This window comes from Nycticebus coucang, chromosome 9 (genome assembly GCF_027406575.1).
Source record: "Nycticebus coucang isolate mNycCou1 chromosome 9, mNycCou1.pri, whole genome shotgun sequence".
NCBI classification, from domain to species: Eukaryota; Metazoa; Chordata; class Mammalia; order Primates; family Lorisidae; genus Nycticebus; species Nycticebus coucang.
This window is the reverse complement of record NC_069788.1, coordinates 14949648-14967508: the sequence shown is the minus strand read 5'-3', so window position 1 is coordinate 14967508 and position 17861 is coordinate 14949648. Positions and strand designations below refer to the sequence as shown.

Here is a 17861-nt window from a genome sequence, read left to right as displayed (position 1 = left end):
TTCCCTGCGAGGTTCTTTTAAATTGCAACACTGCCAAACACGCTCCATGCTGGTCCCCAGCAATCACTCAATCTGGCGCCGATTCTCACAGTGACACTGCCAGCTGCCTTCAGAGCTCCGGCCAATCCAGAAGCTCTCAGTTTGCTGCTGCTGAGATGAACTGAATTCTTCTCTCTGTGGGGGAGATACAGGAGCCAGACATACCTCTGCAAACCTCTTTGAACTTCTGTCTCATCCAGGAATTTCTCCACAAGAAGAAGGGTTGATGGCTTTTTCGGGAGTTTTCAGAGCAGCCCACAGCAGGATCCAGTCAAGATATCTTTGGAAGGGCGTGCTTGGACGCTTGCCAGGAGGCAACCTCCATGGCTTATTGTTTTTTCTTCACCGTATTTTGTCATGTTTCTTTTTTTTCATCTCACCACATGCCATCCAATTTCCTTAAAGTCCTCTAAATGTTCCATGGCCAGTTACATATCTATTTCTTGCTCCTCCTCCAAATATGTAAACCTGTCAATTAAAGTGAACAATCTACTATAAGCTTATCCTAAAAAGAAATACTGAAGTCTAAGTTTGAACTGTCTCAAGATTTATCTTAATTATTTAATTGTTCTCTACAGGATTATTTAAAAACTATATTTACTAGTTTCAAGTAAGTTTTTTTAAAAAATATTAATTATATAAGAACTCATGATTTTAATATCTAGTAAATCTTAACTTAAAATATTACCTAAAGTAAGTGACTAGTTCTCCATGAATAGGGAGTTAAAGACTGCCTTGTCCAGCATTGGAATTATGAGTGTTGACACAGAAGATTTTAATTTCAGGATGAGACAGCAGGTCTAGATTCAAGGTTTTTGGGGTTTTTTTCTTTTACCTTTTTTTTTTTTTTTTTTGCAGTTTTGGGCCGGGGCTGGGTTTGAACCTGCCACCTTTGGTATATGGGGCCGGGGCCCTACTTCTTGAGCCACAGGTGCCATCCCTTTCTTTTACCTTTTTTATGATGTCTGCATTTTTAGAAAATTCTAGATGTTTTTCTTCAGCACTATTCACATTGACTCACCAAAATCAAAACACTGTTTACCTGATAGAAAACTGAATTTATTATCAAAATATTTCCAACTGGCTGTGAAGGCTTCCTCTAGTACTTTGTTGCCTGGAGCACCATCTTCTGTGATTATGAAATCTAGACTAATCATTCTTTCCTGACAATGTTGGCCAAATATTAAGGCCAATTCCTCTAGATTGCCCCAATGCATTTTTTAAGATTTTTTAGAAAACCTAATGGAACATTTGGAATCAAGAAGACTTCGACAGATCTATCTGAAGTAGAGAGTCAGAGAGTCTAACACTTAAATTAAGGCATCTATATGACCATTCAGATGACCCTGGAGTTACTGGAAATTTTTTGTACTCTTCTGTTTTACATTCTTCTAAACAGCATGGACTGATCTGTGAAGCTGACATCATTCTCCAGTGTAGAAATGCCTTTTATTCTATTATTGTATTTGGGAGGTTAGTAGTTGAAGGTATGGATTTAGTGTCTGTATATTCTGAAAAGGAGTTAAGTATCTTTTATATCTCCCTCAATTAGTGAATTTTTAAGAGAAACTTACAGAAGTTGCTTTTTTACATTTCATTGTTAGCCAGAAATACTGATAGTTACACTCTGAAAGTCTGAAAATAAAGTGATTAGTGTGGACCAGTCGGATTCATGTTTGGTCTTACCAGAATGTTTCATATATTATGTATCGTAATACTTAGAAATAGATTTGAAAGAAATCTTCATGGGACAAGCTCCCATTTATACATTTATACACATTATTTATCTTCCTTTATAAACAGTGCTTCTTTACCAGTTGCCTTGGGGCACAAACAGAAAATTAGCATGGATTTATTTTTCTGACACTGGTTAATTCAGGTTGTTTCCTAGAAATAGATATACTTTATTTGTGGATGCCCCAGTTCAGATTTCTGTGTATCAGAAAAAGTGGTTAGCTGGCAAATACTAGACTCATTGCAAAGTTTTGATTTTTAGCATGTCACTCTGTGACTGAGGACACCGTCTTAGAAAAAGGAGGATGCTGAAAACATTCACGTCTCAAAAATCTTTGTCCTGGTTGTGGCTCCAGTGGGAAACGCCGGATGGTCTCATTCTACAAAGCATTCATCCAGTCCTGTAGGAAAAAAATGATTGGACTAGATTTTACAGTATCTGTACTTGTCCTGACGTGTTTGAAAAAGGAAGTCAGAAATTACCTTGCTGCATTATATCAGACAGCTCCTCATTCTTTTCCAGGGAGATTCTAGCTATAGAAACATTAGCATCATAGAAGGGGAGAGAGTCAGGGAATACTGAATCCATCCCCCCCTCCCAGTTCTTTTACTTCACAGCTTTCATGGTGACAGCACCAGGATTAGAACCCGAGGTGGGGAAACAGAAGTAGATGAAGGTCTCATAACAAGACTGGTTGGCCCGTCTGTCGTGGTGACTAAACTTGGTGCCACTTTCTAAATCCTGAAACTTGCACAGAGGCTACTAATGACTGTGAAACGGGTTGAGAGCACTGGGAGGAAGCTGGAAACAATAGGCTCCAGGGTTTGGTTTTTGTGCGTTCGTGTGCTTGTTTGTTTGTTTTCTGGCCCACAGGTATATTACCCACATCTCATATCAAAACGGCGATGGGATATTTTACATGAGTGTTTTTCAAAAGTAAAAGTTCTTCTTTGTGGACACTGGTAGTCTTTATAAAGGTGCTTCAATATAATACGGGAAAACACATCATCTATGCTTTTTTTAAACCAATCAAACAGATTATAATAAATAAGAAGGAGAATATCAATAATATGAAGTTAGAAAAATAAATATTAGTAAAATGACTTTCTGATTGACTTGCACTAAGTCACTACTTGTGAAGTGTCTCTCCCCAGCGTGTACGGAGCCTACGGAACCAGAGGCAATGAACAGGACAAACCGAGGCACAGGCCTTATAGGATCAGAGTCATGGTCAATTGCTTCTGTGCTTGCTGTGCAACCATTCATGTTTACTGACTTACTTTTAATAAAAGAGTTAACGTTGTTAGAACTTTCTTGTGATACGTTTGTTCTTTATTCAGAATTCGATTATGAATGGATATTAAGGAAATTTGGCTTTGCTGGGTGATGTTTTATTCCCAAGACAGTCAATCGGAAATAGAGCTGTTTTGTTTCTCTTTTGTTTCATTGTGTTTTGTTTTTTATATCAGGGAAGACAGCAAAAAAAAATAGTCTGCCCAAAGATCTCTTACACACGGAAAAAATATCCCAAATCAATTCCAGGCCAGAGATCATTGAGTCATCTCATTTTTCACAATGTTTAAAGCTATTATGAAGATAATGCCATACCAAAAGACTAAGTTCTCCCTGAAAGGCACATATTATTTGTAACAGTAGAATAAATCTTCCCTCTGGCAGGAATTATTAGTACTGAGCCGTATATGGCCATTTTGATAACTAAGGAGATCCCAGAGCTTCCCCCTGTCGATTACGGCAAGTGATAAATTTCCTTGGCATAAGGCAAAGTCCCAGTACACCAGTATTTGTATTAAGAACAAACAAAATGGGTATTAGATTATAAAACAAGGACAACCATTTTCTCATAGCTGATTGCCAACCTAGATAGTATCTTATCATTATTAAGAGAGAAGAAAATTAATGTGCGTTGTTTTCTTCCCCCCACAGGTTCAGGATGCATTTAGATGCCGATTGAGAAATTGCCAGGATCCAATCAATGCTGATTCCTCCAGTTCTTTTCCTAATGGGCATGCTCAAATCATGGTGAGCTTTTATTTTCCTCTGATTGTTAATTAAGTTCTTATATCTCAAGAAAATAAAAAAAATAGCCTGCTAGTAAAATAGTATCAAAATCCCATTTTGAGTGACTTTGGCTTTAGTTCGTTAACAGACTTAGGATTCTGATCCTAGGTAAGTAGTCTGTCTGGATTGCTTGGGAGGCCAGGATTTCTTCCTGGTCCCCTGGGGTGGAGTCCAGTATTGGTGATTCCATGAGCAGCTATCGAACTACTGTCCTAAAACACAGGAGTAGCCACCCTTCCAGTGACAGATCAGTTATTGAACAGGAGGTCTGACTATTGTTGGAATTTCAGGATACTTTAAGCATAACTATTTTAGAAATGAAAGAAGATTGAAACTGTGTCATTCAAAGCAGAACTTAAACAGGGATTTTTTTTTAATACTATATTTGACTTATCGTTAATTTTTATGGACTAGAGAACAAAATAATAGGTTAAATGATACATTAGTAACTAAGACTTGAGAAAGAATAATTCATTCCTTAATAAAAACAGGTAACTACCCAAATCTCTGATTTTAACATAGTTATTGGAAAAGGTGTATCATACACTGGTTGCTCTCTGGATCATATAAATCTTTTGCCTCATAGGAAAATGCATATGATTAAAAGACCTTAATTAAGATGGGATAATTTAATTTTGCTATTCAATAAATTGAATTGTTTAAAAGTTTACGGAAAGTATGAGGATGAAACTAACTTCCAGAAGGTTCTGGACCAGATGAGCATTGTTTAATCTTCAATTTTAATTTCTAAACCTGAAAGCCTTTTGCCACATTTGAGTAAAAATGAATCACTGGAAGTGCCTAGTTTGACAAGGCTATATTATTATACATTCTATTACAAACAATGTACTCAAATTGAATGTTCAAATACAAACGAAGACATTTAAGTATATTCATGGGAATTTAAGAAAGTGACTTAAAATTGTATCCTTTTATACATACTGGTCAGTTTCCAAAATGAAGATGATGTTAAGCAACTTACTTCCTTGTTAAAATTATATGCCAAATTCCAATTGATACTAGTCAACATTTTGTCTTCAGAAAATACTCTCGAGAGCAATCTAATTATTTCTTGAGAAACTGCCTTTGCACAAAACAATAAACTCATACTGCCTAGTTAGACATCTGTAAGCCTCAGACAATATGATTCGTAAAAGACACATGAGGTCTTCATTAAATGATGGTTCTATGTCTTACTGTTTCTTGTTACAGACAGACTTTGAAAAGGATGTCGACATAGCTTGTCGATCAGGTAAGAATGTTTATATTTTTCAAATCATCGGGGAGTTAAATTATTTCTATGTGTTTTGATTTTAAATCAAATGCTGTGGTTTACACGACTTATATTCATGTTCATGAATAAATAGAATCTTTTCAGTGTCAGGATGATAATAACAGAAATGTACGTGTGGAGGGGGAGAAATGGCAAGGGAAAGAGCGAGAAGGAGCGAGAAGGAGGAATGTGAGAGGGGCGAGGAATGGTTCCTCGGGGTCAGCACGACCGCAAAACGTGAAGGCATAATATTTCCATTCTTTCCGGTACTGGTCGTCAGGTGTAAGACAGGCAGCTTAGCCTCTCTGTCTCGATGTCATTGTATATGCAATATGGTTTGCTGTAAGGACGAAATACCATTGTGTGTCTGTGTGTCTGTGTGTGTGTGTGAGCACATTTACATGTGTTATGGTTATTGTTGTTGGTATATTTTTAGAGGGAGCCAGGAGAAAGCTTGCAGCATGTCCTGCCTTAGAGCACTAACACCCCATTGTCCTCCAGCCTGTGGCTGAAGTCTCACCAGAGTAAATGGCTCGGGAGTTTTAAAGGAAAGTCCATGTTCGATTTGGGGAGATAGTTCCAGTTGTTGGAAAAGTCTCCTTAATACTGGCATAAAATATACATCATCTTACCTTTTGGTTGTTGGTCTTGGTGCTGCCTTTTAGAACAAGAGTGAATATCTATTTTAACTAAATATTCAAAAATGTGAAAGCCACTAACATTTAGCCCAATCAGAGTCATTTTTCTCCAGATTAAAGAAGCCATACTTCATCACTCATTTCTCATAGCATCTTCGCAGACCTAGTGCCCAATCACAATTGGCACTTTACTTATATTAATGCTACCTACGTTTGTATCTGATTTCCATTTCAGTACTGGTGTCAACTTATATAAAATTCCTAAGACTTTTTGTAGGAGCTGTTATGGCACCTCCAGTCTAAGATTATGTAAAAGTTCTTTTTGGTATATTTTCCTTGGAAAAAAATATTCTGGCTTTTGCATTTATCTCTATTTGCTATTATTTACTACTTTCAGGTTAGCAAACTGTAATGCCAGTGCTCTAATTTGGCCAGACTGGAGAGAAACTTGAGCATGGAGGACGGGTGTCACATGCTTTATTCAGCTCACACGAGGCAGGAAGAGGAAGCGTGGCGAGTTCGCCCCAGCTCCTGGCGGCCATGGAGCTCATTGCACATTGCAATCTGCAAGTCACAGTCTGCACAGGGGGAAGGTCCTGGGCATTTTTACACCTCTGGGAACACAAGCCGCAGCATGTAAAGCAGCAGTTACATAAGCATGACCTTAATATACCACATTTAGTCTTCTAGGAATACACGGCGCTTTCCTAGAAAAAAACCCAGACAGCGTCATCTTGTCCTGTCCTCAAGGCCATGGAGAGGAAGCCCAAACACTTTCTCCTGTCCCTGCACATACCACCCATTTAGATTGTTTGGTTCTTAAAGCTCGGTGAGAATATCTTCTAAGTCTTCATTCAAACCATCAATAGAGTAGTGGAGACTTACTGTAGAACCCACATATGCTCCCGTAAGGCACACCCCACCTGCTAGCAGGTGCCCTTTGTGAAGATCTGTGCAGAATCTCAGTTCACAATTTTTGTTAAAAGAGTGTAAGAAATTAATCCCGTGCCTGGATTCTATCAAAATACTCTAGGCAGAGTATGTTCATCACAGAGCAATAAAATGACTGTCACGATTTGGCAAACCATAGTAGATCTGTGCAGGGTGTTAGCATTACCCTTCCTTGTTGAAAATCTAACAAAATATTGCCAAGACACAACATCGCTAATGTTTGTTTTCCAGCATCTACCATTTCCTCTTTGGATAACTGTCAGATATCTTTTCTTTGCTCTATCCACCTTCTATCATTTCTCCAATATTGCCAGTCATGGTGCCAGTTTCCACATCTGTGTTCCAAGATGGGATGTGATTTGTGTAGGTCCAGAAGCCTGGATGTATTTAACATGATTAGATTTTTGCTTAATTTCTAATCTTCTTCCCTTAACTTTGTTTCCTCTCAGCCTCTTTTGGGGTTCTCTTTATACTTCTCCTTGATAAAGGAGACTTACAACAGCTATTAACATTAACTCAGTTGTCAAAGTATGGTTCCCAGACCACCACTATTGGCATCACCCGGGAAGGTAACAGAAATGCAAATTTCAAGTCCCTACCCCAGAACTTTTCCTTCATAAACTTGGCAGAGGGGATTCCAAGAAGTTAACCACTCGGGTAATTCTGATGCATGCTAACATTTGAGAACCGCTGTATCAGACCCTCCTCCCTGAACCATGACCTTAACCCTTCAGTATTTATTTGGCTTTCTTTTATTAAATTACTCATTTTTCCCAGGCCTCATTATATGCTAGGATTTAGCATATAAGCCAGTACCATGATTTTATTAGCAAATAATTTTTAATGTTTTTATTTTCTGTTTTCATTTTTGATTGGTGCTCTTTTTAGCTGAGGTTGTCAGGAGTTTTTTTCAGAGTTCATTTGGAGATTACTGTCCATACTGACATATATTCAATTTTAAAGTCTTAGATGATTATTCTAAATAATATTCCTCTAAATTTTGTTGAAATTCACTTCTCCAAAGGGTGAACCATGCATCTGACTATGCAAAATACTCAAGTGTTTTATGATTTGGGGGGAGTGCATTTTCATTTCACTACTTGATTAATTTCTCTGAAAAGTCCCGTCACTTCAACATCACATTTTCATGAAGAAATGCTGTGATTTATTTATGATGCATACTCAAAAATTGGAATATATTTTGAACAAGTCTAAGAAGCAGGTATATCTCTCATATAGAGTAGTCACTATTTCATTAGAACAATTTTCTTTATCCTGATATTTAATATCTATAACTTTTCAGTAAATATAGCTATTTAATTTGATAAAAATATATTATCTATAGCTATAATTCATGTCATATTTGTACAAAATTAAGTGTGTCTTGTACACAGATTATAAAGTCAATAGTCTGTACTAACTCTTCTTTTATAACTTATACTATATTAATAAAAGTGTAAAAGTATCTGTTCATGATGCAATATGATAAATTCCCACAACTCACCTTTGAATTTTACTGCTATAAATTTTAGATTGATTTTATAGACATTTAAAGGTTAAAAGTGCCCTTTCCTAAATTTGGAGACATTTAAGCAGTATTTTATTTAGACTATCATTCCATCTGTTTAACATATTTTGTATCTTAATATTTTCATATATAATTATTTCTGCAAACCACAATTTATTAGTGGTCTATTATCTTAAGAGGTTTAGAAATAATGTCTTAAAACTGCATTTTATGTGACATATCATAGTAAGCTACAAAAAGCCACAAGTAAATTGTTGATTAAATAAAAAAAATAGAGATTTGACATGATTTATAGTGTTTAAAATAAAGAGACAATAATACAATTACTATACACAATATCTTAAAGATAGATATTACATGAATGATTCTTATTTTGAAATAATTTTAAAGGCTCCTTTTCTATGTAATAAGGAAAATGTCCATAATCTTCTATTTTTTCACCTCTGCTTGAATGCATAATATTGTTCTAGTTAAAAATTGAAAAATATACAAAATTCAATATTTCTGAAATTTTTATGAGACAATAAACCAATTATTTTAGTGTTATCTATGCCTAATGAAATTTTAAATGACAACTACTCAGCTTTGTAGACAGGACAGCGGTAGGTGCACTTGTTAAGCCAACGTTTACACAGAGCTGTTTGTGTGCTTTCAATACCAAATTTACCAAGAATAGGTCTTCAAAATTTTACTCTTTCATACCCTCATACTGATGGTTGTTCACAGTGAAGCATGCTTTGAGTTACTTTGCCTCTATTTGCCATAAAACATGGTTTCATTTTTACACAGAGATTTAAAAAAACTAAAATATATTATAGTGAAGGATTCTGAACTCTTTTGTCGATTGGTTTGTTTGTGTTTGATTTGTTTACATTTTCATTTTTTTCCCTTTCTTTCTACAAGTTACAAATTATCATACACTTTTTTCTTTATTTCTTTCTTTTCTTTTCTTTTCTTTTCTTTCTTTCCTTCCTTCCTTCCTTCCTTCCTTCCTTCCTTCCTTCCTTCCTTCCTTCCTTCCTTCCTTCCTTCCTTCCTTCCTTTCTTTCTTTCTTTTCTTCAGAGTCTGGCTCTGTTGCACTGGCTAGAGTGCAGAGGCATCATCATAGTTCACAACAACCCCAAACTTATGGGCTCAAGAGATCTCCCTGCCTCAGCCTCCCAAGTAGCTGAGACTACAGGCTTGTGCCACCACACCCTGCTGATTTGTTCTATTTTTACTAGAAATGGAGTCTTGCTTCACTCAGACTGGTCTTGAATTCCTGGCCTCAAGCCATCTTCCTACCTCAACCACCCAGAGTTAACGTTAGAATTGCACGTGTGAGTCACTATGCCTGGCCCATATATTTTTTTCCCTAAATCGCTATTTTTTAGACTTATAGTGGAATGGAGTTTCCAATGGCTCATACAGTTTTTCTTCTTAAATTTAATTGGCAATTTTAATAACCCCATAAAAGCATCCAAGTATGTATATTGATCTTTTTTAAAAATTTCTTTTTTTCCTGCATAGAGCTGAAGATGATATTACTTTTGAATCACTTATCTACCGTGACAATATACACTTCAATGGATAAATTCTCATTAATTTTAAACATGCACAATTTTGGGAGAAATTTTTGACCCATTAGAGTGAAGTTCTCATTAATTACATCTTTCAAGAAGTATTTTAATGAATAGAACTTCTAGAACACTTGTGAAAGCCTTTAAGAAAAAATAAAATCTGTGTGAATAGATTGATAATTTTATTTTTTAAAAACCCCTTTGAAAGCTATTCAGCCATTTTAAAAAATGGAGACTTTTCAGCCTATATATTAAACCTGGATGGAAGTGGAGCACATTATTCTTAGTAAAGCATCACAAGAATGGAGAAGCATGAATCCTATGTACTCAATTTTGATATGAGGACAATTAATGACAATTCGTGACACGGTGGGGGTAGGGAAAGGGGAGAGCAGAGAGAGAAAGAAGGAGGGAGGGATGGGGAAAGGAAGAGCAGAAAGAGGGAGGGAGGGAGAGAGGAGGTGGGGTCTTGGTGTGTGCCACACCTTTTGGGGGCAAAACAGGATTGTAAGAGGGACTTTGCCTAACAAATGCAATCAGTGTAACCTGGTTTCTTGTACCCTCAATGAATCCCCAACAATTAAAAAAAAAAAAAACTTTGTAATAGATAAATGGAGAAAATATCTCTGGCAATCACCCTTTCCCTGAAAAATTATGCAGAGTTATTTTTGTGATTTCTGAAAGCCTGTTAACTTTCAGATATGCTGTAGCTGTGGGCGACCTAAGATCTATGAGGGCATACCACAATTAAGACAGAGGGAGTGAGTAGTCTAGGCCACATACAAACCGGTTGATATGTAATCTTTAAAATCGATTTTTCAATTTATTAAGAAAATTATTTAGTAGGGAAAGAGACACTAGAATATAATAATAAAAAACAAATACACATTAAATCTCTTTTATCAACTTTCGTATTCTGATTCACAGTTCTTCATAAGGACATCGGTCCTTGCCGGGCAGCCACAATAACGGGAACGCTCTCCAGGATTTCTCTAAATGATGACGAAGAAGAAAAGGGGACAAATCCGGAAGGGCTGAGCTATTCAACGTTGCCTGGAAACGTCATTTCCAAAGTCATAATCCAGCAGCCCACAGGTCTGCACATGCCTATGAGTATGAATGAGCTGAGCAACCAATGCTTGAAAAAAGAGAACAGTGAATTGCGGAGAACTGTTTACTTATGTACGGATGATAACTTGAGAGGGGCTGATATGGACATCGTCCACCCTCAAGAGAGAATGATGGAAAGTGACTACATTGTGATGCCCAGAAGCTCTGTAAATACCCAGCCAACCATGAAGGAGGAAAGCAAAATGAATATTGGCATGGAAACCTTGCCGCATGAAAGGCTATTGCACTATAAAGTCAATCCCGAATTCAATATGAATCCCCCCGTAATGGACCAGTTCAGTATGAACTTAGATCCACATCTCGCACCCCAGGAGCATATGCAGAGTTTGCCCTTTGAGCCGCGCACAGCTGTGAAGAATTTCATGGCCTCTGAGTTGGATGATAATGCAGGACTATCAAGAAGTGAAACCGGGTCGACGATATCCATGAGTTCTCTAGAGGTGAGCCATGGAAGATTAAATCTCCTCTTTGGATTTGACATATAGGTATAGAGACAGGGTGTCCAGATCAATCAATTCATGTGACTCTGGTTTAGGGGAAGAAGACTCACATTCGCTTTTGCAGTTAGCATCTTAGAAGAATTTTTTGGAGGTGGGATTAAGATTCTGGAAGGAGGGTTTTTCTGGTAGAGCATTAGAATCCCCTTATTCAAACCCATCTTGTTAAAAAAAATAAAACCAGCATATTTTAAAAGATACCCATCAGGCATAATTGCTTAATACTAGGAACTAAATAGGGCACTTACAGAAAAAAAAAAAACTACTAAAGATCTTTCTGATGTTCCTCTGGTCGTTTTGGTGTGTAAAGGGCATCCGCCTGGCATTACAAACCAAACCAAGATCTGCATTTTCCACACAAAGGTAACTGTTAAAAATAACAAAACAGAAATGTTTCCCTGAGTTTCACGATTACACTGATTATAAACTCTAATTATTATTATATTAGATCAATATGGTTCAGAGTAAATATTGCTTTACTCTGGATACTTAATGGAATGATGACCACTAAAAATTGCACTGATTGTAAACTCTAATTATTATTACATTGGATCAGTATGGTTCAGGGTAAATATTGCTTTACTCTAAATACTTATGAAATGATGACCACTAAAAATTTTGGTCTTAAATTGTCATTTGCCAGGAAGGATGTATACTAAGAGCCGGGATTCTGACGTCCAGCCACATGGACATCAGACCACGTGTTTCATAAGCAACCACAAGTGTTCTCAGAAGAAAGTAGGTGCAGCCCTGCTGCTGATATAAGTTCAGTGTACAATGCAGGACATGCATTCTTTTATATAACCTGAAAATTGTTTTTAGATAATTGCATTAGACACTATGTAGAGAAAGGTGCTATAATTGGTTGTCTGCCCTTTCTATCAAAGTTATGTTGATAATTGTATATTTAAGTACCAAAAAGTTCCCAAAGGCAGTTGTTCTTCTCTCTCCCAAGCCATTCTTTCCACTAGATCAAAATGAAATGACATTCTGAGAGGCTAAAGAAATGTGAGAAATAGGATAATTGTAAAGTTTTCTCAACTAGCTAAAGGAAATTTTAGACCAAATAGGAATGTGGGTAAAACCTAAGATAAATCCCCAAGTTCTCAGAACCAAAGGATAAATAAGGACAGTGAGGCCAAGTTCAGCTCCATCCATGGTGTCTAGACCTTGCCTCTGGACACAAATATTTTATTATTATTAACGAAAGAGCTCACATTTCCCTATGTATAACTTTCATGCCCCAGAGACTAGCCATGTCTACTGTAATAATGACCACAGAAGAACAAAAGCAAAATGTTTATGCAAAGTCCCAAATTTTTTAAAAGGATTTTCAGCAAGTGTGCAAGCAATAACATCATAAGCCATCATAATGACCATATGGGAGTTTTTTGTACCCAATGGCTCTTTTAAATGTACTTAGAAAGTATGAATGGAATTTTATTAAAAATAGTTGGATTGTTATAAAAATGTTTTACATCTAAAAGCCTAAAAGCCTCACCGGGTTTGATATTGTACAGGTAACATGTGCTTGAACAATACACTGTACCACTGTGTTCAGTTTGTAATTTTTCCAAATCTCTATATTCTTAAGTATAAGCATCATATATAACTGTGATTCCGCCAAAAGATCTTCATTTAAATGACTTAGTGATCCCAAGAATTACATCTTGAAAAGGACAGAAATTCAGGATTCAGAATGAAAATTCAGTTCCTCATTTTCATTCTTTAAAAGAGTTTAATAGTAATTTCTAAGGGTGACCATTTTATGAGACAGCTGAAAGAGAATATATGGATGTGAGAATGAATAATAAAAATTAGCATTTATATAGCATCTTTCATTAGCAGATCCTCAAATCACCTTAAAAACATGAATTAATTAATCTCCACAACACCTCTGTGCAGTGGATAAATTGTTATAATCCTTGAAGTAAAGTCTTCTGTTCAAGGTTATAGAGTAAATGAAATGAACAGCAAATCTTGGAATAGAATCTTTTTGTCCTGATCAACTTTACGCTGTCTGGAAGACAGAGTAATGAGCACGAGTATTAGCATGAAGGTAACTTTAAGGTTCTTTTAAACCCTTGACAGACCCTTGGACACGGTGAATAAAGATGAAATGAGTAAAGCTCTTTTCCTATAGAAGTATGTACAACTAGTAGATTTCAGAAATAAGGCTGCAGTCTGTGAGGACAAAGCCAGTGGTGTGGCTGGGTTGTTTGTTTGTTTGTTTGTTTGTGTTGAGCGTTGACAGACAGAGATGTCAGCTCTGCTAGGGCGTATATGCCAGGTCAACTGGTGAGGAAGATGATGTTCCCACAATGGCAGAAGGTGTTTTTGAGTCTTAGAAGGTAAAGTGAAGATGATGGTGGTAACTATGGGGGTTCCAGGAGGCCTAAGCAATAGAGCAATTTTAGTGGGAAGGATGATTAGAACCACAGGAACCTGTATCCTGGGCAGCTGGCACAGCAGAAGATGGCCTAGTACCCTGGAAGCCTTTGAAGGATATTGTACAAAGATGTTTATATTAATTCAGGAATCTGCCTCCAGAAGAGGAGGTTTTCACAAATTACCATTGTGGGAAGTGGGGAAGGGAAGAAAGAGGAAAGGGCAAAAGCTACCAGTTGTAGCACAGAATGTGCATGCGTGGGGGGAAACAAGTTGAGGGAGAAGAAAAGAAAGCCAAAGAGGCTTGAGTAGGTGGTGGAGGTATTTATTCAAATAGGCAGGAGGTAACAAAGGCAGAGGGAGGCTGCCCAACCCCAGGACAGTTCCAGCAGAAAAGGCTCCAGCTTTAAGGGGGGGTCTGTTCAGCTAACCCACAATTATTGAATATAAAAAGTATAATCCCTTCATCCAGTATCTTAACATGAAACCATATCTAGATTTTCTCTGTGCCCAATATTACCTTGTTTTTCTCTTTCTTGTATAATTCTTCCTAACCATAGTCATTCCCAGAATGGACTTGTTAAGCAATTCTGAAAATTTTAGATTTAGAGTCTCCACCATGATGGGGAAATTGCAATATTAATATGGTAGAATTTTTCACATGCAGACCTCCCATGAACCTGACATTATGGTAGAGGAGGGTGAATGGCAATATGGATTTAAGCTAATGACATGATAATTAGCCTTAAGTTTGTACTAGGTCACTGTCCAGACCCGGTTGTACCCGTGCTGTTGGCCAGGCAGCCCTATGCATTGTTTTGCAGTCGGCATGCTGCGTTCTGATTGGTAGATTGGCAGATTGGCAGGAGGCATGCTGCATTCTGAGTGGTAGATTGGCAGGATGGTCCCTCCTCCCCCAGATGTGGAAAATTACTCAGGGCAGGATAGTGGAAGGGCAACCCCAAGTCAGGGCGTCCACCCCTCATCCCCGGGGAGAACCAGAGCTCCTAACTGTCTTCCTAACACATTGTTCACCCTTTTTCTCTGCTTCATTGAAGGTTGATGTGGGTTTCTGTGTGGCTGACCTCCTCTGGGTTCAGTCGGTGGGAAGCACTAGTGAGAAACTGCAGGTTGGAGAGTAGAGAGAAGCCTGGAACATTTCCCCTCCATCTTTCTGCCTTCCGAAAGTTTTGTCCTTGGCTCTGTCTTCTGTGGTGCTTCTGCTTCTGCCAAGACCCCAGCCCCTGGCTGATGGTCTCTTCGTCTGACCTAGGAGGTTTGATACCTCCTCTCCCTATGGGCTTCTCAGTTCCCTCCATCATTTGATTACTTTGGAACATTTTGCTGGCATGGAAACACCCTAAGTTGTGTCTGTTCGCTTGAAAAATCTTGCCTTTGTTGTTCTTATCAATACAAAAATCTTAAAAACCGAAAGGAGTTAGTACATTATAAAATTATTGCCAAAAACAGCTCAAGTTTTTCTCTGTCTATATAAACTTACCTACATGCCTGAAAACATTCTCAGGTCGCTCTCGATTTGTAAATGGGTGGGTAGAAACACCGTTCTAGGCTATATTTTACACCAATTTTTCTCTGGATATGAATTATAGTGCTCTCACCATAATGGCTTTTAAAGGTAAAATGTTTTAGGAATAATATCACATTACAGGTACCTCTCTTATAGCTGTGGTGAGGATTAAATTAGATAATGTACATAAAAACCCTTTGAAAACCTTAAGGAGCACTTCAGATGGAAGATTGTGTTATTATCATGTCGTTACCATTATGTCCTGAATCTCTGCAAAGAAGCTTGCATACTGAACTAAATCGATATTCAGGCTATTAGAGAAAATGTTATGGCCTCACTTGGACCTTGGGGACTCTGTTACTGACAGAAACCCTTACAAAACTGACCATGTACAGAAACAACTTTTTTTCTTTTACATTGTTTTTCCTCACATAGGTTGGTGAAAGGAGGATTTGCCCATCGTTACTGCTTGGTTTTTCTTCCTCAATTAGGAGATTTTGCCTTCCATCCAGGCATTCAAACAAAATTAGCTTGAATAAAAATCATTTCAAAAAATTAATTTTCTCAGATTTCATTTCCACAGCCATTTTTAATGAATTTGCTATCAGAGCTTTCTCCTTGCAAGAGGGTTCTTGGTTCTCTCTGTCAAAGAAACTTTTAATGGCAGTCAGAGTGTCATTCATTAGTCAGTAGAATTTATTACTTGCTGTGAATCTTCCAGTGTCTTGTCTGGCTTCATTTGCAGTGACACAAACAATGAAGTACTCCCTTTGAGAAATCATTCATTATTCTACAAGGCTTAGATACCGGGAAATGCCTCCCTGCATGCGCTCACTAAGCATTTCTCAGACTCCTGCACATTGGTCACTCTTAAATGGTCCTAAAGAATTTCTCCCTTCTATTAGGAATAAGGCTGCCTTCTGTAACTTGTCTTGATTATGCTAGCCAGCAGTTGCTCCATTCATAGTAGTTTTCTTTGCATATTTAGTCCACCTGCGTAACCAGCTCTCACAGAGTATTCCCTGGAAAAAAGTAACAACAACAAAAACAAAAACAAAATGTCTCATTCTTTGGACTTTTTTTTGGTCTGCCATAGTGCAGTTCTTTCAATCATTTATAAGTAACTTTGTGAGTGTCCGTGATTGTGGTGTGCCCTCTGCTAGATGCTGGGGATGTAAAAGTGATCAAGACAGACATGGATCTGCTCCTGTGGAGAATACACTCTGTGCGCGAGAGATAATTAACCATTATACCAGTGAATACTCTGAAAAACTGTGCTGTCCTCGGTAGTTAGCCCTGGAATGCAAGGAAGAGACTTCTTTTTTTTTTTCATTTTCAATTATTATGGGAACATAATAATCATGCACCTTTCTAGGGTACATGTGATGTTTTGATACAGGCATACAATGCGCATTAATCAAATCAGGGTAATGGGGGTATCCATCACCTCAATTTGGGCAGTTAAGGACATTCTGGTTTGGCTCATTTGGTTATTCTAAAATGTGCCGTAACTTATTGTTGATGATAGTCATTTTGTTGTGCTCTCAACTGTCGTTCATTCTATCTAACTATATCTTTGCAGTCAGCAGAGACTTCTTTAAATGACATGGTCTAGGAAGCCTTTTGAAGTGCTATAGAGTATAAGAAATAAAAGTTGAAAAGGAACATGGCTTTCAAGGAGCTGGGAAGGTGAGGAGGTGGAGATGGAATGTTTCAGGCAAAAGAAACTGCAAATGCAGAGGTCCCAAGGTGGGAAAGAGCTTGGCATATTCTCATAGGATCCAAAGACCTTGTAGCAAGGGAGCTCCTTAAGATGACATTCGAGTAGAAAGAAGAGACCAGATTTTGCAGAGCCCTTACAAAACAATGAAAGAGAGTGTTACACAGAAGATAATTGAGATTATTTCTCCATCTACCCACCCACTCAACCCATCTATCCATCCATGCATCCATCCTTCCGTCCATCACTTTGGCTGTTTAAAAGAGAAAGGATTAGAGCCAGTGGTTGTAAGACAGGGGTGGAGAGGAAAGCTGGGGACAGTTAGGAAGCTACTAAAGTATTCCAGATAAGTGAGGGTGCCCTGACAATAGAGGCAAAAGTGGAGATGGAAAGGAGTAGGCAGAACAAGACTTATTTTAAAGATAAAACGGATGGAACATGCGCTGATGGATTTAACATGCAGGGTGAGAAGCAGAAGGGATGAAGGGCGAGTCCTAAGCCTCTGGCTTGCCTGGCGAGGCATGCTGACAGCCGAGGATGGGAAAGACGGGAGGAAGAAGAGTATGTTTGGAACATAAAAGATGGTGTTTAACGTCATGAAAATGAGTTAGATTATACAAGGGAGAATATGAGAAAAAGGAGAGCTCAGGAACTCGACATTTAGAAGGCAGGCATAGGAGAAAGAGCCAACAAGAGAGAGTTGAAAATGAGCTTCCCCAAATAGGAGGAAGTGAAAAAGAAAAAGAAAACTGACATATGAGGAGTGCTTTAATGAGGAAACGGTTAACGTTTAA

General features: G+C 37.7%; 1 protein-coding gene across 2 annotated transcripts in view; it reads left to right on the top strand.

Annotated features, from left to right (window-relative positions):
* Positions 1–17861, top strand: part of ADGRB3 (adhesion G protein-coupled receptor B3) — a 738597-nt gene that overhangs the window by 698136 nt on the left and 22600 nt on the right. For both annotated transcript variants that reach the window (XM_053603066.1, XM_053603067.1), the window contains 3 exons: positions 3719–3814; positions 5066–5105; positions 10731–11374. In XM_053603066.1, the coding sequence (XP_053459041.1) occupies positions 3719–3814; positions 5066–5105; positions 10731–11374 (780 nt within the window). The remainder of the gene's footprint in view (positions 1–3718; positions 3815–5065; positions 5106–10730; positions 11375–17861) is intronic.